Consider the following 25,853-nt stretch of genomic DNA (forward strand, 5'->3'; position numbering starts at 1 on the left):
TCATACAATACACAGCAGTAATCAAAAGAACTTGCAGAATAGCAGCAATACATTGTACGTTTGAGGACAGACTCGGTAATGGAATGGGCTAATCACAAGACTCCCTTCTATCCCACCCCTCCCCGCTCAGCCCGATACTTGCGCCAGGGGCCCCATACCCTCCTCCACTTCTTCACACATCCTCTGGACTTCTAGATCGTTTCATCAGCCCTCTGGCACCAATCCAGATCTCTTATCCATTGGTCCCACTGAGGGGGCGCCTGCACCCCCAACTACTGGCTATATTTCGTTTCGCCCGCGGCTGCTGCTAACCAAATCTCGTTGTATCTGGTCCAATCCGTGGCGCCTTTGATCATTAATAGTAGCCACCTCGGATCCACCGGGACCGGCGATCCCACTACTGTCGCCATTGTTTGTGTTACTCTGGTCCAGAAGGGCACTATCTACGGACATTCCCACAGAATGTGGAAAAAGGTACCCTCCCCTTGGCATCCCCTCGCACAGAAAGGAGACAGGCTCCTTCCCCAAGAGAACAGGTGGGTTCGCTGGCAGTAAACCCGATGCAAGATTTTTAATTGCACAAGGCGGAACCTAATCCGAATCGCAAATTTGCAGGGGCATTGTAGGGCATCCTGCCAGTCATCGTCCTCCAGGCGTGCGATGTCACCCTCCCATCTTTCGCGCAGGGTCACCAGGGGGTCAGGCATGTTGTTTATGAGCTTGCGGTATATGATAGATGTGGGTCTCTCTGGGATTGGGTCAAGAAGGAGCCTGTCCCCTAAGGGGGAGTATTCTGGGAGCGAGGAGTCTGTGCGCATGTGTGATCGCAGGGCATGTGTAAGGCGCAGATAGTGATAGTGTTGGGAGTCGTGCAGTTGGTATTCTTTTTTAAGGTAGTCAAATGATCTGGGAGCGCTCCCCTTCCATACATCGCCCAGGTAGTCAATCCCGATCAACCTCCAACCCCTAAAGCCTGTTAGGCTTGACACCTCAGATAGCTGGTCACCAAACCAGAGGGGCGTCCTGCCCGTTAGGGCGCCCGCCCATCCCAAGAATTTGTTAGCCTCCCGCCAGCACTTCAGCACCACTCCCGTATGCGAGGGGAGATCTCTGCATCGCCTCCGCGAGTACAAGAGGAGATCGCAGTTGCCCCCTGGCATGACATGCCTTTCTACCCTGTAGGCAGGCTCCGACCTCACTGCGTACACCCAGTCATTAATCACCTACAATTGTGAGGCCCAAGAATACAATTGGACGTCCGGGAGGGCCAGCCCCCCGTCGTACACCCCTCTTGTGAGCTTTTGCATCGCTATCCTCGAGTTCCCACCATCCCAGAGCAGCGTCCGCAGCGATAGGGATATGCGTTTAAACACCCCTTCGGGGATCGAGTAAGGCAAGTTTTGCAGGATATATAAGAGGCGTGGTAGGGCCAGCATCTTAAAGAGCGCAGCGCGCCCCATCAGTGACAGAGGCAAGGATCTCCAGTGGGTAACGTCCGATACTAATCGCGCCATGTGGGGCTCAAGATTCCTATGGAAAAACTCTGCTCTGTCCCTGGTGATATACACCCCCAAGTATTTAAACCCCTCGGTGACCATCATGGCCGGGCACCGCGACGGTATCCGCGGGAGGGGGCCGGAGAGGGGGTAAATCAACGATTTGCCCAGTTAATCATGTAGCCGGAGTAGCTCCCAAACAGTTCAAAGAGATGGAGTGCCTGTGTCATAGAGTGGTATGGTCTAGCCATGTAGAGGACAATATCATCTGCGTATAGTGATATACGCTCCTCCCACTGATTGGTGAGCGACAGGCCCCAGAAAGACCTGTCTCTTCGAATCCAGTGGGCCAACGGCTCCAGGGCCAGGGTGAAAAGGAGAGGGGACAGTGGAAACCCCTGTCTGGTGGCTCTGCGCAGGGGGAATGCACGGGACATCGCTCCGTTCACCCTCACTCTTGCCACTGGGTGTTCATAGAGAAGGCGCATCCGACTGCAAAACACCGGTCCGAAGCCCAGTCGCTGTAGAACCTTGAACAAGTAAGGCCATTCGATACTGTCGAAGGCCATAGAGGCGTCCAGCGCCATCAATGCCGTTTGAGTATCGTCCTCGTCCTCTGTCATATACAGAACCCCATAGAGCCGACGCAGGTTTAGTTCAGGGCTCCTGTGCGGCACGAACCCCGACTGATCGACATGCACCAAGTCTGACAGCACCGTGAGTAATCTCGTCGCCAAGGCTTTGGCCAACACCTTGGCCTCCACGTTGAGGAGCGAGATTGGCCAATATGACGAGCATTGGTCAGGTGGCTTCCCAGCTTTGTGAATGACCACAATGGTGTCTTCTCGCTGGTCGGGCGGGAGCCTCCTCACCCTCCGCGCTTCTAGGAACATCTGTCTCATGGGGTCGATAACAATATTGGCTTGCCTCTTATAGATTTCTACAGGGAGTCCATTGTGCCCCTGTGCCTTCCCAGCCTGAAGGGAATTAAGGGCTTCGCCCAGTTCCAACCCCGTCAGTTCAGCCTCCAGACTAGCAGCTTGCTCGCTGGACAGAGTGGGTAGGGTAAAGTCCCGCAGAAACTCCTCACAGTCCGACTCTGTTCTGGTGCATACCGGGGTGTAGACCCCCTCGTAGTAAGATGCAAAGGCCTCTGCTATGTCCTTGCTAGTGGTTGCCATTGTGCCAGACTCACCCCTGACCTCGGCCCCCCATGATCGCTCCCGGTCTCGGCGTTCGAGCTACGCCAGTAGCTTCATACACTTATCTCCTGCATCGTATATCCTATGTTGCGTGGCAAGGAAGTAGGCTCGCGCCTCGCCCTCCGCTAGCGAGCGGAGTTCTCTCTAAGGGCGAGCTCGTGGTATCGCTCCCTAGAGGGAGATCCACTGGTATCCCTCTCCATGACTTCAATTTCACTCTCTAACTGTTTAATTTGGAGGGCTTCTTCTGTTTTTTTTGGGCGCAAATCAGCGCCTGAGCCCGGCCCCTCAGTACAGTTTTGTAGGCTTCCCACAGGACCAATTGAAAGTCGACCGAGCCCTGGTTCTCTGCGAAGTATAATTGGGAGCTCTCCCTCAACTTGTCAATTATGGAGTCGTCCCTGAGGCGCCAAGGGTCAATCCTAGGAAAGGCCGCCCTATCCGTCATCGGCCCCTTGAGAGTAACACCCACCGGTGAATGGTCGGAAACCCCCCTGGCCTTGATACAGGAGTCAATGAAGTCACCCAGTTGGTCCCCCCGCACAAAGAGGTGATCTATCCTGGAGAAAGACCCATGTCTAGCAGAGTAAAAGGTGTATTGTTGTTGGGAGGGGTTGTGTGTACGCCATACGTCACTAAGACCCATCGCTGTTGCAAACCCTCGTAAGCCCAGTTCCCCTCTGTTACCATGTCTCTCCCCGGAACGATCTACGTCAGCATCCATGACAGCGTTGGTGTCGCCCCACCAACACCAGGGTGCCCCGCGGAAGGTCCGCTAAGTGAGCCCCCAGCTTCGCATATGCCTGGGCATGTAGACCGGGTGGAATGTAGCATGAGCTAAGGACTATCGTGCGCCCCTCCCATCTGGTCGCTACCGCTGCCATGCATCCGGAGTCTTCCATCCACGTTCCTGTGACTATAAGTGGCAGGGCTCTACGGAATAAAATACCAACCCCCCTAGAACCAGTGGGCCCCCAACCACCCACCTATGAAACACGCAGAGCCCCAGAAGAAGTTATAATAAGAGGACGGAGTGCACCCCCTGGGGGATCCTGATTGACGGTCCCCAACCCCTCCCATCCCCAACCCTCCCATCCCATCAAACTAGTGCCGGAGTCTCTGAATGTTACCCATAAGGCACAGTGCAAGCCCAGATCTCACAGTTTTGGAGGAGTCCATAGTCCCTCAGGCCCCTCGCCCATCGGACAATGAGAGGCCAGAACCCTGGGGCCAGGCCGCGCCCCCCTTACCTCCCGTGTCCAGATCGCGCTATGTCGGCACAACTCTCACAGTCACTTGTGAGATGTCTGCTGGACCTGTAGGGACTCTTGAGGTTGCTGTTCTGGGTCCCCTGGCCCTTTCGGTCGTGAGCCGGTCGTCGCCATCCCTCCATCCAGTCGCTGGCCTCCGAAGGAGAGTCAATAAAATATGCTTTTTCACCATCTAGGACCTTTAGTCATGCGGGGTACAACATCATGTACTTTACTCCTTGGTCTCTGAGGGCTCTCGACACCTTCGAACGACCTGCGCTGATGCTGTACATTTAACGTGAAGTCAGGGAAGAAGCGAATCGTAGCGTTGTCTAACTGTAGGTCTCCGGACACTCGTGACGCCTGCAGGATGGCATCTCGATCTCTATAGTTTAGAATCTGAGCAATAATGGTGCGTGGGGGGGGCCACAGGCTTGGGCCTCCCCCCCAGTGCGCGGTGGGCCCATCCACCGAGAAGAAGTTGGAGAGGCGCTTCGGCTTCAGATGTTTGAGTATGAGATCCTCCACAAAGCAGTCCGTGGACGGGCCCTCCATTCCCTCCGGAACCCCCACGATACGGATATTGTTACGCCGCGCTCGGCCCTCCTGATCTAGGAGGCGGGCGGCAATGTCTACTTGATTTTTCGTGAGCGCGGCAACTTGCTCCTCGAGTCTCTTTGTTTTGGATTGTAAGCTGCCGATGCCGCTCTCAGCCTCCGCGACCTTGTCTGACATTTTGCTAAAGTCCGCGTGAAGTAGATTGACTTCCTCTGTTACGGAATCCAACTTGGGCTCCATGGTACCACGCATATCTTTCAGGGCGCTGCGCATCTCCTTTATAGCCAACATTATGTCTTTGAGTGATGGATCCGGCCCGTCGTCGGCCGCCTCACACTGCTGGTGCCCATGTTGCTGGTCGTCCTCCCTGCCCATGTTGACCGTGTACTTGTTGATGTGGTTTGTTTGGCTCTGAGTTTGCAGTCTAGTACGACCCATGATCTTGAGGACTGCCTCGACGCTCGCCGCTTTCCGCTGGGACCCACTCTCCGAGGCTCCCGTGACAGGGCCCCCGTACCTTGCACCGCATCACTGGCAGGCGTCGCTCCCAAGGCCCACACTACACATGAGAGCTCACAAGCTGGGTGGAGCCGAGTGCTCCCCGGGGGGACTCCCGACAGGGCTCTACAGGGTCCTCTGTGGAGCCCAGAGTGCAGCTCGCTGTTACTCTCCGGTCGCCGAGCCTCAATGCACGGTTTTGGGTCCCAGCGCTCCAAGGCACCGCAGCAGGCACCACCCAGCGGCTGCTCCCGTGGGCCCACTAGAGGTAGCCCCAATGAGCCGTAGCGCCTCGTGCCGCTGTTGTCACAAGTACCCAGTGCAGCCTGTCCACTGCCAGCTCGGTTCCACTTGCCACTCAGTGCTGCTATCGTGCTCCCGCCGGCGCTGGGAGCACTCTGCCCCTCTGTGTGCCGCCTCTGTGTGGGTCCTGAGCACTTTTCGCGCTCTCACCTGGCTACAGGTGCCTCATCCCAAGCAGTGCATCAGCTCCTCAGGCCCCGCCGGGCCCCGTCCGCCCGTCTGAGGCTCACAGGGTGCCTCTGGCGTTATGCTGCGCGGTATGGCCGTATTCTTTCCTGCGGCCCTCTCCTGTGCCACTTGCAGTTCGCGGGACCAGCCGCGGCGCTCCTATCCTCGGTGCGCTCGGCCCTCCGCGGCCCCCGTGTTGTCTCCAGCTATGAGGATCTGAGCCGGCCGGGGGGGCGGTCACACAGTTCAACGCGACCGCCGCCTCCGAGCCCGGAGTCTGTTGCTGGATGAGCCGCTACCTCTACGGTGTCAGCGCTTTTGGGTCGATGCCGCCCGGCACTTCTTATGCCCGGTGGCCACCTCCTGGATTCCCCCTCGCACTGCAAAGCTTCAGGGCCGGGGCTCGGCCACGGAGGGTGGCATCTTGCCGCCACCAGGCTCACCGGCTGCGATCTCGTTCGGCTGCCAAAGGACGCCCGCAGCGGATCGGCACAGGAGTCGGAGGCTGTCCGCCGCTTCCCTCCAGCTACACAAGGCGGTAGGTGCCGCCAATACTTTTGGATTGTGACAGATTTTGGGTGTTATATCAAGATCTGCTGCTCTGCTCCCCTAGTGTGCGGCCATCTTCCTTGGCTGCAGGCTACGCCCCTCACATCCCAATATTTTCAACTCTCAAATCATGTTTCCAATTACTTGAACAATAGATAGATTTATGGCTGATTGATAGAAATTTGCCTAGAAACGCCTTTATCCATAGTCCTTAGTGTCTGTGATATCACCACTTCCAACATCCCAGTATTTCAAACCCACGAATCATGGTTCTAATTAATTGAATAGAAAAGAGATTTATGACTGATGAAGGTGTAATTTGCCTAAAAACATCTGCATCCGTAATCCTCAGTGTCTGTGGGATTACCCCTTCCAATGTAGCATCACTGCTGAAGATTAGATGAAGGTCTACTGCTAGTACCTCTGGTATTACTAGTTGCTCCTGATGGATGCAAGGCTTGCATTCCACACCCTGCTTACCATCCACACTGGGGCAAAGAACCTGCATACCTGTAGAAACTAACACCTCATTCCCTCCCTATCTGTCAATCCCCACCAAAAAACAAAAAAATTCCCATCTGAATCGATCAACAATCCTTTGAGAGTGTGAAATATGCTGCTGCCTCTGGGTGCACTAGGACAAAGACTTTGGAATAACCCATAACCCCATAGTAAGTACAGACCCAACCTCTTGAAATTCAAGGAAGTCCTAAAAAGTAAACTATTTTGCATCATGGGTTGGGCTGAAAAATATTGGTAATGGTTACTCATTTCCCCTTCCAAAAAGCAAGATGTATTGACTTCCCGGAAAGCTGTCTTAAATTACTGAAGGTCTGAGCGCAGTGCCATGCAAATCTCCTAAATAAATAAATCTGAAACATGAAAGCAAAAAATGCGGATGTGAGGGGAGGAGATGGTGCCCCGCGTTAACCACAATGGGAGTGCACCTGGGGATGATTCCTGTGTATCTATGACAAAAATTTTACCGATGGATAGATGGTAAGTGATGGCTAAACATATGATCCAGCATGCATGGAAAGAACGTTTTATTGTAAGAACGCAGTTCTGTCTACTCATGGGACATCAATGCTTTTTTTCCACATTGTTTCATATAAATTCAAATTAAAGATTTTGAAAAAAACATAAACTATAGAAAGCGCTGGCCCACCTTTATGTAAATAGCATTTTGGTTGTAGAAAAGCGCAGAACACTTTTACCTTGGTCTGTACCTTAGTGCAAGCAGTGTGCCTGTTGGGTACTTTCGCCAACTTGCAAACTCGCAGAATCCCATTGTTCCTCTTCTCGTGTAGTTACCTTGCTTCGGGAGGCAGTATGAGAATATACTCTGAGTTGAATGAGAGCCACACAAATTCCATATCATTTAAGATGACTGCACGAAGATAGGAGTCTATCCTGGGCATCCTCACACCCTGCTGCAAAGTTAATCGAGGCCTCTTGTTGTCAATAAATGATTTATGATTCTGCAGAAATGCGCTTCGATGATAAACATTGTACTGAGATATTTAACTTTATTAAAATGTGTATAGCAATACTCTTTGTAAACAAATTGTTGTCTTTATTTTTGACTATGTTTGGCAGAGGGTGAGTGCTTGCTGCAGCATACTTCCAACCCCTCGTGTACTACGTCTTGATAAAGAAGAGTGCCATTATTATCAGTCAGCAGCATTGATTTAATGAAATTATCTCTCTTTGTTTTTAATTCACCAGGTGTACTTCTGGGCATTGCTATCCGGACGGGGAGCCCTTTGAGTCTGAACTTGGCAGAGCCAGTATGGAAGCAGCTGGCAGGAATGAATCTAACAATTGCTGATCTCAGTGAGGTAGGTATTGTGTGGATGTCTGTACAAAAGAGAACATTGGCACAAATCCTCCCTGTCCACCCCCTTTGTAGCAGGCAGTGTGACCTAGGTTATCTGTCCATCCGTTCAAACTACAAAGGGATATATGTAACATAGGCGGCTGCAAAGCGATGATTTAAACAGCAGTGCACCTACACCGATAGATAATTACTTAAAGAGTAGGTTTGGGTTTAAAATGCATGCTGTCTCTCAACATTGATCGAGATACATTGTAAGTGGATTTAGGAATGAGGAGTAGGTGTGAAAAAAGCGTCCAAAAATAGTGGTGTTTTTGACTTCTGATATCAATTATGTTATTACATTTATCATTGCACGAAAATGAAAAGATGTTTTTATTTTTGTATTGACACACTAAGGAGATGATCTTGTCTAGAACTGCAGGCCAAATGATAGCATAGAAGGAGCTAAAAAAAATGATAACGTTGGAGAAAGTATTAAAATGTTTTTTTGTTCTGCTATCCGTTACTAAGAGTTTTATAAAATAATTTAAAAGCTCTGGCGTTGTTTTTCTGATGGCTACTTTTAACCGCAGATTCTTCACCTTTAGAATATTCCAAGGTACCAGACAGGATCCAGGGAAATTTTTAAGCTAAGTTGTCATCCACCAGTACGTAGTGCCATGTAACTCTGCGGTGATTCCGTACCACCTTGTAAGTGGTTGAGCCGAGCCTCAAATAAGCACCAACCTTGCACACTGTTCCTTTCTTTCTACACTCGTCGGCACGGATTCAGAGCTCCAGTCCAACTTTGCTGGTCATTCAACGACTCTTAAAATTTCTTATATTGTGTGCTAGTGGAAGATATTTTCCCTGAAGACAACAGGATTCAAGATGTGCTGAGATTGCAGGAAGCAGATGTCAGTCATGGGCCTGCACAACATGTCTTTGGTGCTTGGCTTCGGTCATGATTTAAAGTTGTGCAATAAATATGCCCTCATGCACCAAACGGCAAACCAGTAGCAAGAGGTGAAGCGTTACGTTCCTGAACATAAGAGAAGGTCGTGGTTGAAACATAAGTCCCAGTCTAAGTTGTGGGCTGCTTGCAATGTCGTTGAAGAGGCCTGTTCTGGACAGAGTTGCTGGATTCCTTTTAAGGTTGAAAATGCACCATAAAGGCAAAACGCTCCGCAAGTCTCCGTCCGTCCCTCCTCCCACCCCACTCTAAACCAGGCTTCAAGGCACAGGGGCATCAAAAGAAAGATTTTACCCTGGAAGCATCTTCTGACTCCAATCTAGTCCCACAACCCCACATTCCCTGGTCCACCATTAAGCCTGCAAATTGTGGCCTTCAAGGAGGCCATGTTGCAACTCTTTCAGACTCTTAAAGCTCCCTCTGGCCCACCAGTTGACTTTGTCAGCGGACGATCCCTTGGCACCAACTGACCCCTTCGGCCCTGCCCATCAGTGGTCCCAACCAGTGCCTGTTCAGACTTCCACCCCAGTTCCTGGATTCACACCAGTCCGTTCTGTGCCGGCGCCCATTCAGACTCCACCTGTGCTAGTCCAAAATCCATTTCCAACGTAAGTCTCCAAAACAGACACCAACTTACGTCAGGCCTATGTTAACCCATGAGATTACAAAAGCACAGTCAGTCATTATTCAATCGGAACTCTAATCCTTGGCCTCTACTATCGGAGATAGAGGCCTTATTCAGATCTGATTCTATGCTGTTTAGAGTGTACAAAATGGATACATACACATAAAAAATGTCCAGCTTTTTATGGTCTCCTTTCTACTCGGACAGAGTTATCTCTGGAAATTGCAAGGCCTTCACTCACATAAAAATGCTGCATACTTCATCATCTGGCTTCCTACACCCTATAGATTCCAAGGTGGGCTCTACCACTGCGAGTGGGAGCAATGTTTTTTTAATTTTTTATTTGGCTTGTGTGCTCCACACAATCAGACCAGAGATAAAATAAATGAACTTTATTATTGAATGTCCTGATAGGATTAAAATCATGAGTGGACTATATAAGTGATACTAGTTACTCTATACCGTCAGCATGTTTCGACCGTCTTAAACACGCCCAAAGGGTCAGCAGCCTTCATCAGGACATAGTCTCTGATTTAAAAAAAGTGGTACCTTATCATTAAAGGCTAACCTTATTCACCATGGCTGTACTATATTGGATAATCCATGAACTATTTGTTTCAGATACCTCTATATCCACACCCTATACAAAATGGTCCCCACAACGATGATGAGGCACACAAACTGCTTAACCATTGCTCTACTAATAACACGCTTTGCTTGGGTCTAAAGAATGCCAGTGGGCTTGATACTTCTCCGAATTTTGAGCTGTACTGGTTGCCTGGGCCACCAATGGAAGAAAATACCTCTTTCGCATTAGTAGTGCGAAGGGCAGAAGAAGTGCTAGTCTTACAGTTGCATACTGTTGAAACTAAGGAAAACACAAAATTGATGGTGAAATGCATTATTTAATCTCAGCCACTGGTAATTGCAAGTGCCACAATCTAGTCATTGTTTTTTTGTCCACGATGCAACCTCAGGAAGGAAACGGGCACATGCAAATCAGCTTTTGCATTAGTCCAGCCCCAACTATCTGATAGAGACATCTAGCCGCAGATTCCTTAACTTAGAATATCCCCAGGCGTCAGACTGGATTCGTAAAAAAACTTTGCAGCAGCACCTCTGCGCGCCGGGGGACGGCGCCACACGACCCCACCCTGACGTTGTCCACGTACGTGACGTCAGCGAGGTCATATAAGTCCCTCCTGGCGCACTGTCGTCAGTTTCCTTCTTTTCCACGTGCAACGCGGATCCGGAGTGAGTGGTTCCTCTGTCCTGTTTTCAGTCCTTGTCGACGCTTCGCATCGAGGAACAGTGTGCGATATCTTCGGGCTTTAAAACTTGCAATTCCTGTTCGCGACAGATGTCCGCGACGGACCCGCATCTTATTTGTACGTGGTGTCTGGGCGAGCACCATGACTCCACGGACTGTGAGGCGTACCAACACCTGAAGCCCAAGTCTCGGCGCGAGCGCCGTATGAAGCTTCTCTCGGCGCGGTTGTCCAGGTCAGAGTCGTCTCGCCCCCTGGCTTCTTCAACAGCATGTCCCTCCTGCCGTCGTTCGGGGTCCGGGGCCGCCGTTCACCACTTGGTAAGTCGAGGCGCTTGTCGCCAAGGTCTTCGACCTCCCCTTCTTCTTCTGTTGTCAGGAGCTCTGGTTCCCGGAACGTTTCCGGACGTGCGCTCCCAGCAGTCGCCCTACCCGCCCTTTCCAGGTGTGGGGGCAACTCGGGCCCAAATGGAGGCATATGCCGCAGCTTTGCAGGCCTCCCTTGGGCCCTCTCCCGTCCCTGGGGCGTCCTCAGGGCCTCCGCTTCTTGCGGGCTCTCCGACGGACTCACCGATGGGTTCGCCCTCGGCACCAATTGAGCCTCTACCCCCCAGGGACGTCGGAGATGTGGTACTGTTAGGGCGTGGCCCAGTTGGGTCCCCCTCTGCGGTCCACGTGAAGTCGTTATGGCGCTGCCCGCCAGGGTCCCCCTCTATGACCCACAGCGCCTTTGCTGCGCCGCATAGCCCCTCTGGGTTCCTTGCGGCGCCACAGGTGGTTGCCAGTGCTCATAGCCCTGCTCTGAGCACACCCCAGGCTCCCGGTCCGGCAGTCGCCTGTCAGGAGCCGGGGTCGGCGCCATACCAGCGCCGGGGGCTCGCCTCCTTGGCTCCGCCTCCATTGCTTTCTCCGGAGTCGGAGCCTGTTCATATGCCGTCTTCTCGCCCACCCTCCCCGGCCTTACTGTTGCCTGTGCCCCCCTTTGGAATTTGTTAAGCTTCCTCAGGAGCTCCCAGATCCGGCAGGCTCTTCGACTCCCCCAGATCCAACAGGCTCTTCGCCTCCCCAGGAGCAAAGTCAGGATCCTCATTCTTCAATGGGACTCCCTTCTTGGAACATTGGTCTCACCCTCACTGTCTGGGGAGGGTCAGTTTACAACCCTTCCCCACTGATGAGTTGTTGTCTCCTCCACGGAGGGCTACTGAGGCCGGTGCGGCTTTTTTGAGGGTGGTCTCATTGGCCACCTGCATTTTGAGCATGTAACCACCTTATCTGTCGACCCCTTGATTGAGGTCCTTCATCGGGGGTCCGGGACTGTGGAGCTGCTTCTACCCTTTGAGGCTTCCCTTTATGATACCCTTTTAGGTACCTGGGTCCGGCCGGCTTCAGGTGATCCCGTGGCTCATTCAGTTTTGCACCGCCACCGCCCGCTCCGCATGATCCTGTTTGTCTTTTTGTACACCCTGATGTGCAAGGGTTTTTGTTGCAGACTGCTTTCCCCTCCCTGCCTCCTCTAATGCTTCCTCCTTCTCGGGAGTCCCGATGGCTAGAGTCATGGGGCAGAAACGTCTTTGCCTCCACTAGTGCGGCCCTACGATCCTTGAATACAACGTGTTTTAGCACGGGCTACTTCTGCCCTGTGGGACTCTGCAGAGTCTTTGCTTTCGGCCACCTCTGAAGGTGCTCTGGCTGATCTCCTCCGGGATGGCCACGACCTTGCCGAATTTACAATCCGCTCAGCTTTAGATACTGTGGATTCTTTGGGACGTGCTATGGCGTGCTCTGTTGCCTTAAGGCGTCACGCTTGGTTATGCGATAGTGTCTTCCCTGAAAATATCCAGGAGCGACTGGATGACTTACCCTTTGATGGGGTTTTGCTTTTTGATGCTCACGCCGATTCGGCGGTTCATCGGCTCCTTGCGGGCTTTCGTCCTCCCACTTAGGTCTTCTTAGGCATTTCTTCCGCGGTGGTACTTTTTCATTTCGCATCCTTTAGCTGCGCTCTGTGTTTTACATGGGCGGTGAGCCTTACGTCTTCTTTTCCTGTGGTCAGGGGTTATTACCCTTTTATTGGCATCCCTTGGATGCGTTTTGCTTTGGGCTGCCAGTTGGTCCCTGTTCCACAGTTTGCTGTGTCTGGTCCTCTGACTGTGGTATTGAGCCAGTGGCTCAGCTCTGTAATGTCATACGGCTCGGAACTCATGTTCACGGGTTCGGTTCGTTACTGTGCTCTTTTGGCTTGGCTTACTGCCCTAAGAGGTGTTCCCGATTGTTTAGGGCTATGCATACTCCGTGTGGGGTACTGGTATGCTATTATATAGCTTTGCTTATTTCATCTGGGCCTGGAGATCCTGTGGGCTCCATGCATCGCTTGGGTATCCGTTGTACGGCGTTCTATGTTTTTCCCTGGTGCCATCTTCTTGTGCCATGGTCATCCTGCCTGTTCCACCTCCTTGGGAGGTTTCTTGCTCTCATCTTCAAAAACGGCTCCTACCTGCACTTACTGTACTAGGTATGCCCCGGTATGATATGTTCATGCTCCTGGCTTGTTCTGTCTCTACATATTTATATGTTTATACACTTTAGTATATGTGCAGGTTCCTTTAGTATTCCTCTTCCTACATCGCCACCTCTTTTCGGGGCTGCGATGTGTGGGGGTGCTTTTCTGAGTGGTTGCAAGTTGCCCATAGGTTCCTCCTTGCTTCCGCTTACTGGGGTGATTTCTCAATTTGACAAATGCTCCCTTTTTGGTGTTCCACACCGTACGTGCCTTTTCTGGACTGTTTGGTCTTGGATTCTGATGCTCTTTCCAATTGTTAACGCTACGCCTGCGGGACAGCTCCTATGATGGCAGTGGTCCTTGACTACTGCCTGCAAGTCGATATTGTGGGTTGTTTCTCGCTTTGGCTTCATACTGCCTGGTTGGGCACTTTTAAGCTTTTTGTGTAAGCCACTTTGAGGTCTCTGGCCGTTTGCCTGCTGCGTGTTTCTACCTGCTTCAGCAGGTTTAACATTGATGCTATTTGCTCCTATTTCCCCTTTTTGGACTGGGTGTGCAATTGGCGTGTTTCTTGTTCCACGGCTATTCCAATCGCATTGCTCAGGTTCTAGCTCTTGCTCTAGCAACATGGGTGTGGTGTAGCGCCATTGTCGCATTTATAGGATATCTCCCATCCCGTTATTTCTGCTCTTCCGAGCTGCTTGGGTTGCTGTCGGGCTGTTCCGCCACAGCCTCCCCCCTTTATCCGTCACTCTGTTGCCGGATCCATGCTTGGCGCTGTCTGTTGATCTGTCGCAGACCTACCTCCCCTTTGGGGTATGGCTGTGGTATCTATTCTAAGTTAAGGAATCTGTGGCTAGATGTCTCTATCAGATGTACGAGTTACTTACCTTCGGTAACGATGTATCTGGTAGAGACGTTGTCTAGCTGCAGATTCCTTAACGTCCACCCAGCCTCCCCGTTCTGCAAGGGCCTTGCCAAGTGGGGTTCTGCGCTGGCCCCCCTGTTACAGTTACAGTAGCAGTTTAGGTAGAGGGGGCCTGCAGAGACAGACTGCAGGTGGTGTTGAGATGTCCACACCAGGGAACCCTAAGGTGGGCTTCGAGTCTGGAGGGTGTGAGGACCACGATGGCACTGCTTGCCCACTTCAGCTCGAGCTAGGCAGCTCAGGTGCAGTGGTGCTTTCTGGTGTCAGGTTTTCGCGGTATTGGAGCCTCACAGTTCCCTCTTGATACCTGCAAGTTGCAGGGGGAACAGCTCTGCTGCTCCACAGGAGTTCCTGAGTCTTTAGAGAAGTGCTGGCAGTCCTCCTAGGCTTTGGAGGATCAGCAGCTTACTGGGGAAGATAACTTTAGCACAATTGTCGAAAATAGGCAAACAGACCGGCAGGGTTTGCGCCAAGTCAGTTGCTACTTCTGCTGTTCTTGCTTTCGCAGCTCTTTGATCGTTCTTCATTTGGTTGGGAGGATCTAATTTCCTGGTGCCAAGGGCTCCCTTAAATACTAGATTTAGGGGAGTGTAAGGGTAGTAGCCAATGGACAACCTACACCTGGGTCACTACGCCCCCTATATGACCACTTCCTGTGAGAAGTGGGCCTAACCCTGTCCCATAGTTCCTAAGTTTGCCATCACAAGATGGCGCACTCTGAAGTTTCGTCTTCACTTCAGGTAGCCCACCTTATGGGTGAGACTAGTCTGAAGGTGAACACGCCTATTGGACTACTAATGTTCCCACCTGAGCAGCTGCCAAAAGGGCCCTGGTCAAGGGTGGGGGGGGGAGGCCAGCATCCTCACCTGTGAAGGAAGCCAGATTTGCATACCAAAGGCTGTGGGCTCTTTGAAACTCCCTGCCTTTGCATGCTAATTCGCAAGCCCTCCTGTGGGAGGGAGCGTAAACACCCTCTGGCCAAGCAGGCTTTGTTCCTTGCCTCCCTGAGAACAAAGGCCCTCACCCTTGGGATCAGAAATGCGTCTGGGGAGACAGGATGGCCAAGAACAGTCGGTGGACACACCAGTAGCTGGTAGGTTTTCAGGAGGCACCTCTAAGGTGCCCTCTGGGTGCATGTATTAATAAAACCAACACTGGAATCAGAGTGAGCTTATTGATACAAGAGGTTTAATACCAAACATCCCTGGTTTCAGCAAAGCCATCATGTGACTGGGGAACTCAATTTCACCAGTATCCAGCACGTGTACTTAAAATGGCTTCCCTGGTCACTTGTACTCTCATCAGTAGAACTGACCAGCACAGAGGCATATCTGCTCATGGAGATATGTCCATACGAGTAGTATAGTACACCCTGTATCTGATAGACTACTAGCCGCAGATTCCTTAACGTAGAATTATCCACAGGCGTGAGACTGAACCCGGAAAACGTTCTTGCCCAGCATCTCTGCGCGCTTGGGGGCTGTACCACGCGACTCAGCCCCGACGTCCTCCACGGGCCACACATCAGCGAGGTCACATAAGCCCCACCCCGGCGCGCTGACGTCAGTTTTCTTCTTTTCCGCGTGCAACGCGGACCCAGATCGTGTTCCTGGCCTGCTTCAGGCCTTCTTTTTCCGCTTTTAAGCGTTTTTCACAACAGTGTGCGAATGCCTTCGGGCTTCAAGACGTGCTCGTCTTGCGCGCGCCAGATGTCGGCGACGGATCCTCACCCTATCTGCATGTGGTGTTTGGGGAAGCACCACGCCTCCACAGATTGTGAGGCGTGTCAGCAAATGAAGTCGAAGGCCCGGCGGGAGCGCCGGATGAAGCTCCTTTCGGCACGCATGTCCAGGTCGGCGTTGGCGCCGCGTCCGACCCCCGCGGATGGCTTCAAGACCCTCCGTCTCCAACATCGTCCTTCTCCCAGGCCGCAAGGGCGTCGCTCACCTGTTGGTAAGTGTCGCAGTTTGTCCCCGAGGCCCGGTCCCTGGCCAGTTGGGGGCGTGGGTTCTCTGCGGGTGATGCGGCCCGCGCGTCGCCACCCTATTCGCCGTTTCCCAGCGCTGGGGCGACCAGAGCCCTGATGGAGGCCTATGCGGCAGCCTTGCAGGCCTCTTTGGCCCTTCCTTCTCCTCCTTCTCTTCCTGGGACGTCTGCGGATCCCTTGCCGTGTGCGGGGACTTCTGTGGCGTCGCTGGCGGCTCCGACGCCTCAAGGTTCGGAGGATGTGGTGCCGTCGGGGTGCGGGCCTTCGGGGTTCCCTCCTTCGGACCATGGCGCCTCTGCCTTGCCGCAAACCCCAGCGGGGGCCCTGTGGTGTCGCGGGAGGTTGCCGGGGCTTGGAGCGTGTCCTCGAGTCCCCCTCGGTACTCTGGGCAGGCGGCGGCCTTGTCCGAGGCAGAGGTGACTTTGCTCAGGCGCCGGAGGCTGCTGGCCCTGGCGGCACCGCAGGGGCCGGCTAGGGGTCGGGGTGTCTCCCCGGGCCCCCCTCATCCCTCCACGCAGGCGGCTGCCTCGTCGGAGCTTGAGCCGACGCCTTTTCTGCGCCGTTCCTTAGCTGCCCCGGCTCCGACCCAGCTCTGGTCTCCTGCGCCGCACGTTGTGGCGGAGGTCGTTCCGGCGTCTCCTTCGGCGCCGGTTACAAACTCTACGGCGCCGGGCCAGCGTCGGGTCGTTGACTCATCTTCGGATGCCCCCTCTTCTTCAGAGGTTCGGCGGTTGATGGTTTCATCTTCTCCGGAGACGGGCCGCCACTTAGTGGAATTTTCCCCGGCGTCTTCTAAGGACGGCTCTTCGCCGTCGCCGCGCCCGCAGTCTTCGCCGGAAGGACCTCCGGTTCCCCATTCCTCGGTCCCCCTTCCTCCTCTCTGGGCTTGGCCTTTACTTCCTCCGGTTGGGCTGGGGGGCGGCCGCCTTAGCTTGCAGCCGTCGCCCACAGGGGAACTGCTTTCCCCGCCGCGGGGCCCTACGGAGGCCGGTGCTGCCTTCGCTCGGGCTGTTTCCACGGCGGCGGGGATCTTGCGCTTGGGCGCTCCGGCTGCCCATTTCCCCACGGATCATCTTCTGGGGGTCCTCCATCAGGGTTCTGGTGGTCGGGAGCTGCTTCTTCCCTATGAGGCTTCGCTCCACGTCTCTTTTGGGGGCGGCCCGCCACGGGGGACCCGGTGCCCCAGCTAGTTCTGCACCGCCACCGTCCTGCGCCGCATGACCCGGTCTGTCTTTCCCTCCACCCCTCTACCAGGGGTCCTCTTTTACAGACTGCCTTTCCCTCCCTACCATTGGTGTTGCCTCCCCCGTCACGGGAGGCCCGCTGGTTAGATTCCTGGGGGCTCAATATTTTGGCCTCCACCAGCGCGTCTTTGCAGGCCCTTAACACTCTTTGTGTCTTGACAAGGGCCACTTCTTGCTTGTGGGACTTGGCGGAGTCCCTTATGTCTGCCGCTTCTCAGGAGGGTGCCTAAGTTGATCTCCGGCACCATGTGTTGGATGGCCGGGAGCTGGCAGCCTTTATTCTTCACTCGGCTCTGGACATTTCGGACGTGCTTGGTCGTACCATGGCTTCTTCGGTGGCCCTTTGTCGACATGCCTGGCTACGCGATAGTGTGTTCCCGGAGAACGTGAGGGAACGGTTGGTGGACCTTCCTTCTGATGGCACTCTTTTGTTCCACGCCCTGGCAGATTCTGCCATTCAGAGGTTTCTTGCAGGGCTTCCTCCTCCTCCTCCTCCTCCTCCTCCTCCTCCTCAGTGATCTGTGAGTTGGTCTGTGTTTTGGGAGGTGTTCTTCTGTTGTTTTCCTGGGGCCTTGTAGCGCGTCGCCCCGGTTGTGTGTTCTGTCAAATACAAATCAACCCAGCCGGATTTAAATATTTGGGAATTTTTATCTCATTAGACCCCTCGGTCCGCTATGCCCAAAATCTTCTTCCCCCTCTTCGAAAACTCAAAAGTGATATTGCCAGTTGGAAGACACTTCCCATCTCACTCCTGGGCAGGGCCACGCTATTCAAAATGATGGCCTTACCACGATTCCTTTATGCCCTACAAAACACCTTAGATTTAGTTCCAGCACATTACTTCAGGGAGATCGAGGGCCTGCAAAGGGACCTATTATGGAACGGCAGGCCCCGAATCGCCCTGAACAAACTAACGCTAAACTGGTACGACGGAGGCATTAACGTCCCGGATATCAAGAAATACTATTGGGCATCCCAACTGGCAGCCATCAATCATTGTACGTACGGTCGTGCGGACGACCCGGGCTACGCCATGGACAGATGGCTCCTTCCGGGGTGCAATTACGGTAGAGCATTGTATTCCCGACCTAAACGATTTGTGTTGACTGGCCCCACGAAACATTCCGTTCAAATTTGGCATGACGCTACCAACTCACTTGGTTGGAGACATAAATTAACTTTGGCCACCCCTCTTTGGGATTCAGAGAAACTGGGAGATGTGTGGAAAACGAAGGGCTTCGATAAGTGGGATCTGATCACTATTTCAGCTATTAAGGATATTTGGGGAAGAGGAGGAGTCAAGTCCTTCAGTACGCTTCAGAGCGAATATGAGCTTGCAGACCCTGAATATTTTTGTTATGCACAGGGTTTTGCACTCACTCCAATCTTCGTTGCCTAAGGGATCTGATCCCCCGGAGGCTTCTCCCCTGGAGGACAGAGTTTGACGGTCACCTCCCCGAAAGAACAATCTCATTAATATACAAAAAGTTAATCAATCACATGGCAGACCCTCTACGGACACTGCGGGATAAGTGGACACATGATGGGATAGAGCTAGACGAGGAGGATTGGCAAGTTGCAGTGTCCTCCCCTAAAGAGGTGGCTATTCCGGCACGGTTGCGACTGGTTCAGCTTAAGATCCTTCATAGGATCTACATAACAGGGCCCCGGTTAGTACACATCCGGTGGTCTGACACAGGCGAATGCAAAAGGGGATGCGGCCTTACCGGAACATTCATGCACACCATTTGGGAATGCACACATATCAGCTCTTACTGGCTCCAAATCCATGACACAATCAGTGAGGTGTTAAGCGTCTCCCTCCGCCCGGAGGCAAGACGATGTCTTCTAAATATTTGGGAGCCAACGGATTTGAACACTTCTCAGACGCAATGGGTCACACTAGGGTTCATGTTGGCCAAAAGAAACATCGCCCAACTGTGGGGGGCAGCACAACCGCCCACTTTAGAAGCCTGGGAGAAGAACCTTGATTGGTGTATGTTTAGAGAAAAAACTGTATATTTGGCAAGGGGGTGTCCTAGGAAATGGTCCCGTATCTGAAACCCGTGGAATGTTTATAGAGGAGAGATCTGTACACCGCCTCAAAGTATTGAGCATGATGATCCTATATCCCCATACTGTTCCTCTCTATGGTGAAGTCAATGTATCCATCCACCCATGCGTACTGTAATGTATAACTTGCACGACCCTCTGCATTGTATTACTTGCCGATGTATGTTTAATAAAAAGATTTATAAAAATAAAAAAAATCTGGTACTTACCTTTTTGATGTGCGCTCCTTTTGAGCCGCTTCACAACTGTCCTCTTCGTTTATTAACTTTGAAGACTGCTTTCCTGGTTGCCATCACCTCCGCTAGGTGCGTGAGTGAGCTCCAGGCTCTTTCCTGTAAGCCTCCTTTTCTGTCTGTTCATCCGGACAAGGTTGTGCTTCGTACTCGTCCTTCCTTCTTGCCCAAGGTTGTCACTGCCTTCCACATTGGGCAAACTATCACCTTGCCCACTATCTTTCCGCCTCCGCACCCTTCCAGAGAGGAGGAGAGCCACCACCGTCTGGACCCAAAACGTGCACTTTCATTTTATTTGAATTGCACACAACAGTTCCGGGTGGATGACCAGCTCTTTGTTGGCTACGTAGGCGCCAAGAAAGGCCGAGCTGTACACAAGAAGACCATCTCCCGCTGGGTCGTCTTGTGTATCAAAGCCTGTTATTCTCTGGCTAAAAGGGAACCTCCGGTGGAGTTGGGCACCCATTCTACCAGGGCAACAGCAGCTACTACTGCATTGGGACGTGGTGTCCCCCTGCAAGACATCTGTCAGGCAGCCACGTGGGCCTCGTTGCATACCTTTACTAAGCATTATTGCCTTGACAGTCAAGTCCGGAGAGACGGCTTCTTTGGCCGTTCTGTTCTCCGTGACTTTCTGGTGTGATCTTGGTTTGCAGACCCACCACCGGGGTTGGTATTGCTGGGGTATCTATTGTAAGGTAAGGAATCGATCACTAACGTGTCGCTTTCAGATGCACAAGTTACTTACTTGTGTAACGATATATCTGTAAGAGACATTAGTTAGTGATGGATTCCTTACTGCCCCACCCATCCTCCCCGTTCTGAGAACTGATTTCTAGGGTTAAGGTCATCTCTTTCAGGGCCCTAGTTTCAATTCACCAGTGGTCAGTATCTTGCATGGCTCTGTGTTCCTGGCGCGGAAAGTCGTGTACAGAACTGACGTCCGCGCGCGTGGGCGCATCTACGTAGCTCCAGCGATGTCATCTCGGCGACTACGATGCAAGCGACGTACGCGGAGCCGTACGACGACGCCTACCGACGCACAGAGGTACTGCTGACGAATCTTTCTGGATCCAGTCTGACGCCTGGGGATATTCTAAGGTGAGGAATCTGATCACAAACTAATGTCTCTTACAGATATATCATTACACAAGTAAGTAACTTGTGCCTTTGTGCCATTTCAGCCTTTCTGCAGTTGCTAGATCAGCCATCACTCTTAAAATCCCCTGTTGTAAATAGGTTCTTGAAAGCTTTGCTACACCTTTTTCCACCTTCACCCTTCATCATTGCTCAGTGGGACCCAAGATTCCTTACAGACCCACTTCTCCTCCCCGCTCTGTGAATGGGTTTCTAGGGTCAGGGCTTTCCCATTTCAGGTCCCTTGTTTTCCACACCAGTTGTCAGTTTTCTTCGTGGCTTCATACTCCTGGCATGGAAAGTCGCAAAAAGAAACTGCCATCAGCGTGCTGGAGTGGCACCTATATTGGCACCACACACGTCCCTTCCGGTGTGGACGATGCCACGTGGAGCCAAACAGCACCACCTACCAGTGCAAGGGGTACTGCTCACTCAAGATTTCCATACCTAATCTGACGCCTGGGTAAGGAATCTGCAGCTGGAAAGTCTCTACAAAATAAGGCGTTACCGAAGGTAGGTAACTTGTTCTAGTGTAACACAAGTCACCAATGTATTTCTGTGTCTCCATTGTCTTCTTACATGCAAGTTTTATTCAAGGCACTTGGAAACCTGTTCTTGAACTTAGGGATATTTCATGCTATAACGACTTTCCAAGGTGAATGGCAGGGGCGTAACACAGGTCCCCTGCAGCACGGGCCCCCTCAGCACAGTACTCTGGCTGCAGAGCTCGTGATTGAGCCCGGAGGATGCCCCCTCACATGTCTTGCAGGGAGGCCCTCTCAAGTTTCGTCACGCCAGTGGTGAATGGTATCCATGAAAATTATCATTATGCATATTAGATACTTAATTGTGGATTATTTTCTTATACTGACTTTGTTTATCTTATGTATTTTCTTACTACAGGTCGATAAAGATTTTATTCCTGGACTTATGTACATTCGTGACAATGAAGCTACCTCTGAGGAGTTTGAAGCCATGAGTCTTCCTTTTACGGTGCCAAGTGCTAGTGGGCAAGACATACAGCTAAGCTCAAAACATGCTCATATTACACTCGAGAATAGAACTGTTTACGTGCGGCTGGCAATAAACTACAGGTTTGTTCTGATAAATTTAGCCTGCTGCTTTAAGTTGTGAATATTTATATTTGTGCGTAATTTATTAACCTTTTGGTAGAATTTCCCAACAAATGTTGACATAAATTACTTGTGTTCTTATTGATACTTAAATCTGCAGATTACTCACCTTTTTAATTTTCCCCAGACGCCAAAGTAGATCGAAAAGCTTTATTAAACGGTGCCATCAACTCCACTTCTGTCTCGTCCCGCCTCCGGAATGACGGTATAGAGCCATATATCTGAAAGAGACACGTTAGTGATAGATTCCTTACCTTAGAATATCCCCAGGCGTCAGACTGGATCCACAAAGTTTTGCTAGCAGTACCCCTGCGCATCAGTAGGTGGCATCGTGCGGCTCCGTGTCCGTCGCTGGCGTCGTAAGCGCCGAGATGACGTCACCGAGACTACTTAGGCGCCACCCATGCGTGCTGACGTCAGTTCTTTCTTTTTCCGTGCCAGAAAGCGCAGATCCGGTTAGAGCACGTTTCTTAGTCACTTTTGAACTACCCTTTTTGAGACTTTTGTCTCCTGTACAAATTTGGTTTCCTTGGTGCACGTAGGGATGCCTGGATTTAAGTCTTGTGGGGCCTGCAGTCGCAATATGTCGGTGGCGGACCCCCACGATGTCTGCCTCTACTGTATGGAGACCGACCACGACTCCTGGTCCTGTCGGGCCATGGCCCCGAAGGCCTTGAGGGAGCAGCACCGGAAGCTGCTGGAGGTCCGGCACTCGTCCCAGCACCGTTCCCGGTCCAGGGGCTGTTCCAGGGAAAGCTCGCGGGGCCACAGTCGTCGCTCCTCGGGCTCCAAGTCTTCCCCTTCGGATTCGGGTAAGAGACGTCACAAAAAGAAGTTGAAGAAGCGCGTTCTCTCTCCGACGTCCCCCCGTCGGTCCTCAGATGCGGACGAGGGGGACGGAGGCTTCGGAGCTCGAGAGTCCCGCGGCCTACCCACCTTACCCGGGTCCGTCGGCGACTCCCGCACAGGTGCAAGAGTTTCTTGCTACCATGGACTGCCTTTTTAGGCCTCAGGCTCCCGCCGGCGCGCCCTCCTGTGTCAGGATCCTGTTGGGGCGCCGCTGGCGGATCCAGCTTCGGCGCCACAGGATCCTGCGCCGTTGGCTCCGGCCCCAGCGCCACAAGGTCCATCGCTGCCGGCTCCGGCCCCAGCGCCACCCTCGGCTCCGACGCCGCAGTGGGTGCTTTTTGTCCCGCCCTTGCCCAGGTTCCAGGACCATTTTGGTCCTACCTGGGATCCGCATTGGGACACGGCGCCGGATCGGCCCCGGCCGGCGACTGTTCCCAACGCCGTTTGTTCCTTCTCCAGCTCCTGCTCTGCCGCCACGGTCTGTACCACATGCGGTGGAGGTGGAGGACGACTGGGAGGGCTCCGAGGACCCTCTTGCCCGTCAGTGTGACTCCGAGCAGGACTGGGCAGACGACTTGGAGGATGCCAGCGAACTCGACGTCTCCTCTTACCCAGGGTTTGCCTCTCCCCCGCCTACCATGGAGGAGGGCGTCTCCTACACGATGGTGCTCCATCGGGCAGCAGAGGTCCTCAACCTTGATCTCCCTACGGTAGCCCTCAAAACTAATCTCCTCACTGACGTGCTCCAGACGGCGTCCACTTTGTCGGAGCCCCTGCTGCCATTTAACGACGCCCTCACTGACGTCTTGCTGGGCACTTGGTCGCGGCCAGCCACAGGAGCCCCGGTGGACAAGAATGTCGCCAGGCGTCACCGCCCGGCGCCTGGTGACCCCGCTTTTCTGACCACTCATCCTATGCCTGAGAGGCTGGTCATCCAAGCCTCGACGTCACAGAGTGCCTTTTTCCACGGCCGGATAAGGATTCTAAGAAGCTGGAGCAGTTCGGTAAGCAGTTGTTCTCTTGGCCAGCTTGGGGCTGCGGTCGGTGAACACCGCATGCCTATTGAGCCGCTATTCCCACGCGGTGTGGGATACAGTTGCACAGGTGTTGCCTCAGTGTCCTGAAGAGACCCAAGCTGTGCTGTCCAAAGCTGTTGCCGAGGGTAAGGATGCGGCTAAGTTCGCCATTCGGTGTGGTTTGGACACCGCGGACTCACTGGGTACAGCAATTTCTACGACTGTGGCGCTTTGTCGCCACGCCTGGCTGAGATCTACCGGGTTCTCGCCAGATGTCCAAACCTCGCTCATGGACATGCCCTTTGATGGCGCTGGCCTGTTTGGCGATAAGGCCGACAGTGCACTGGAGCGTTTTAAGGACTCGCGGGCCACGGCCAAGTCCTTAGGTCTTTCCACGAAAAGCCCAGCCACTCCTGGTTTTCGTTTCTTTCGTGGCCACGGCAGAGGCACCCAGGCACTTTCCTTCAGCAAGCCTGTGCAGAACCAGCCTCAGCGCGGACGCGACTTCTGCAGAGGCGGGTCTGGGAATCAGTGTAGGGGTCAGTTCACCTCCGCCCCCGTTGCTTCTACCTCCAAACCTTCCTAATCCGAGCTTTGTGGAGCACCCCATAATAGTGGGTGGCAGGATCCGCCATCACCTCCCCTACTGGCACGCTATCACATCGGACAAGGGGGTGTTGCAGATCATCCATAGGGGTTACTCCCTTCTCTTTCAGTCCACCCCTCCAGCCATGCCACCTTGGTACCACAGCATGTTGGGGGGAACACTTGGCAACTCTCCAGCAGGAAGTTACGGCCCTCTTGGCCAAGGGGCCATTGAGTGCATTCCTGGGCGGGAAGTAGGGAGTGGTTGTTATTCCCACTACTTTCTGGTCCCCAAGGAGGACAGAGGGGGCCTGAAATGCTTTCCCAACGATGAAACCAGAATCTGGTTTGTAGAATCCAAAGTTTACTGTTTCACATCACCATGGGAGCAATCTTCCTATATCTACTCCATTTGGCGAGACAAGAATGAACCCCTTCTTTCATCAGAGCTCATCTTGCATCAATTTCCAGATTTAGACAATATAGTAACACATTCTCTATTGGATAGACACATGTAGCTGGAGATTCCTTACCTTTGAATTTACCAGGCGTCCGACTGGATCCGGAAGATTTTTCTTCGAGCATTGCCTGCGTGCCAGTAGGTGGAGTCGTTCAGCGCCATCTGCACTGGAAATGCTCGCAGCCCAGCAGTCAGTGCCATACCCGACTATGGAGATCACGGTCCCAGAGGAAGGTCCCGGGACTGCTCCAAGATCCCCAAGTCCTCTTTGTCCCACTCAAGATTGTCAGGACACTCAGGTAAGAGGCACAAAAAACACAAGAAGTCGAAGCGTGCTTCAACCTCTCCCCGTCTGTCGGCCTATGCAATGGAGAAACATTGGTGTTCAAGGCCTCGTTCTCCGGAGCCTGTGCCTGGGCAGACTTTGAACCTCCCTGCCTTGCCGGAGCAACTGACGCACAACTTAAGGAGTTTTATTTGGCCATGTAATTTTTTAATGGCCTGACTGTCGTGCCTTCGGGCCCCGTGGGGCTGTTGGGGTTGGTCATCGGGTTCCACACTGACTGCTCTGGCGACGATGGTCCCCCATGGATCCAGAGATGGATCCGGACTGGCCCGCCAGTTAAACCACTGCAACATTTCCTGACTCCGCTCCTGATGCTCCCTGCACCACCAGCGCCGCCAGTACCATTTTGATTCCAGACTATTGCAGCACGGACAGGACCAACAGGTCGTTTCCTGAGCCTTTTTCTGGAGGGCTGCGATTGGAAGAAGATTGGAAGGGGTCACTGGACCCTTTTGAAGACCGGCCTTATAACGAAATGGACAGGCATGAGGAATTGGGTAAGGCCAGGGGTCTGGATACCTCCTCAGATACTGGCTTGCTTTTTCCTCCTACTGTGGCCACCAAGGAGGATGCATCTTATGCAATGGTGGTGCACATGACAGCTGAGGTCCTTGACCTTCAGCTACCCACAGTGGTGGTCAAGACTAACATCTT

At 52.9% G+C, this 25,853-nt stretch overlaps 1 protein-coding gene across 1 annotated transcript in view; it reads left to right on the plus strand.

The window, feature by feature from the left end:
• The window catches only part of LOC146805589 (E3 ubiquitin-protein ligase HERC2-like), a 1,563,844-nt gene that overhangs the window by 1,516,439 nt on the left and 21,552 nt on the right, over positions 1 to 25,853 (plus strand). Inside the window, 2 exon segments of the mRNA XM_085622871.1 lie at positions 7,753 to 7,865; positions 21,714 to 21,904. Of these exon segments, the coding sequence (XP_085478997.1) occupies positions 7,753 to 7,865; positions 21,714 to 21,904 (304 nt within the window).

Source organism: Triturus cristatus, chromosome 8 (assembly GCF_964204655.1).
Source record: "Triturus cristatus chromosome 8, aTriCri1.1, whole genome shotgun sequence".
NCBI lineage: Eukaryota > Metazoa > Chordata > Amphibia > Caudata > Salamandridae > Triturus > Triturus cristatus.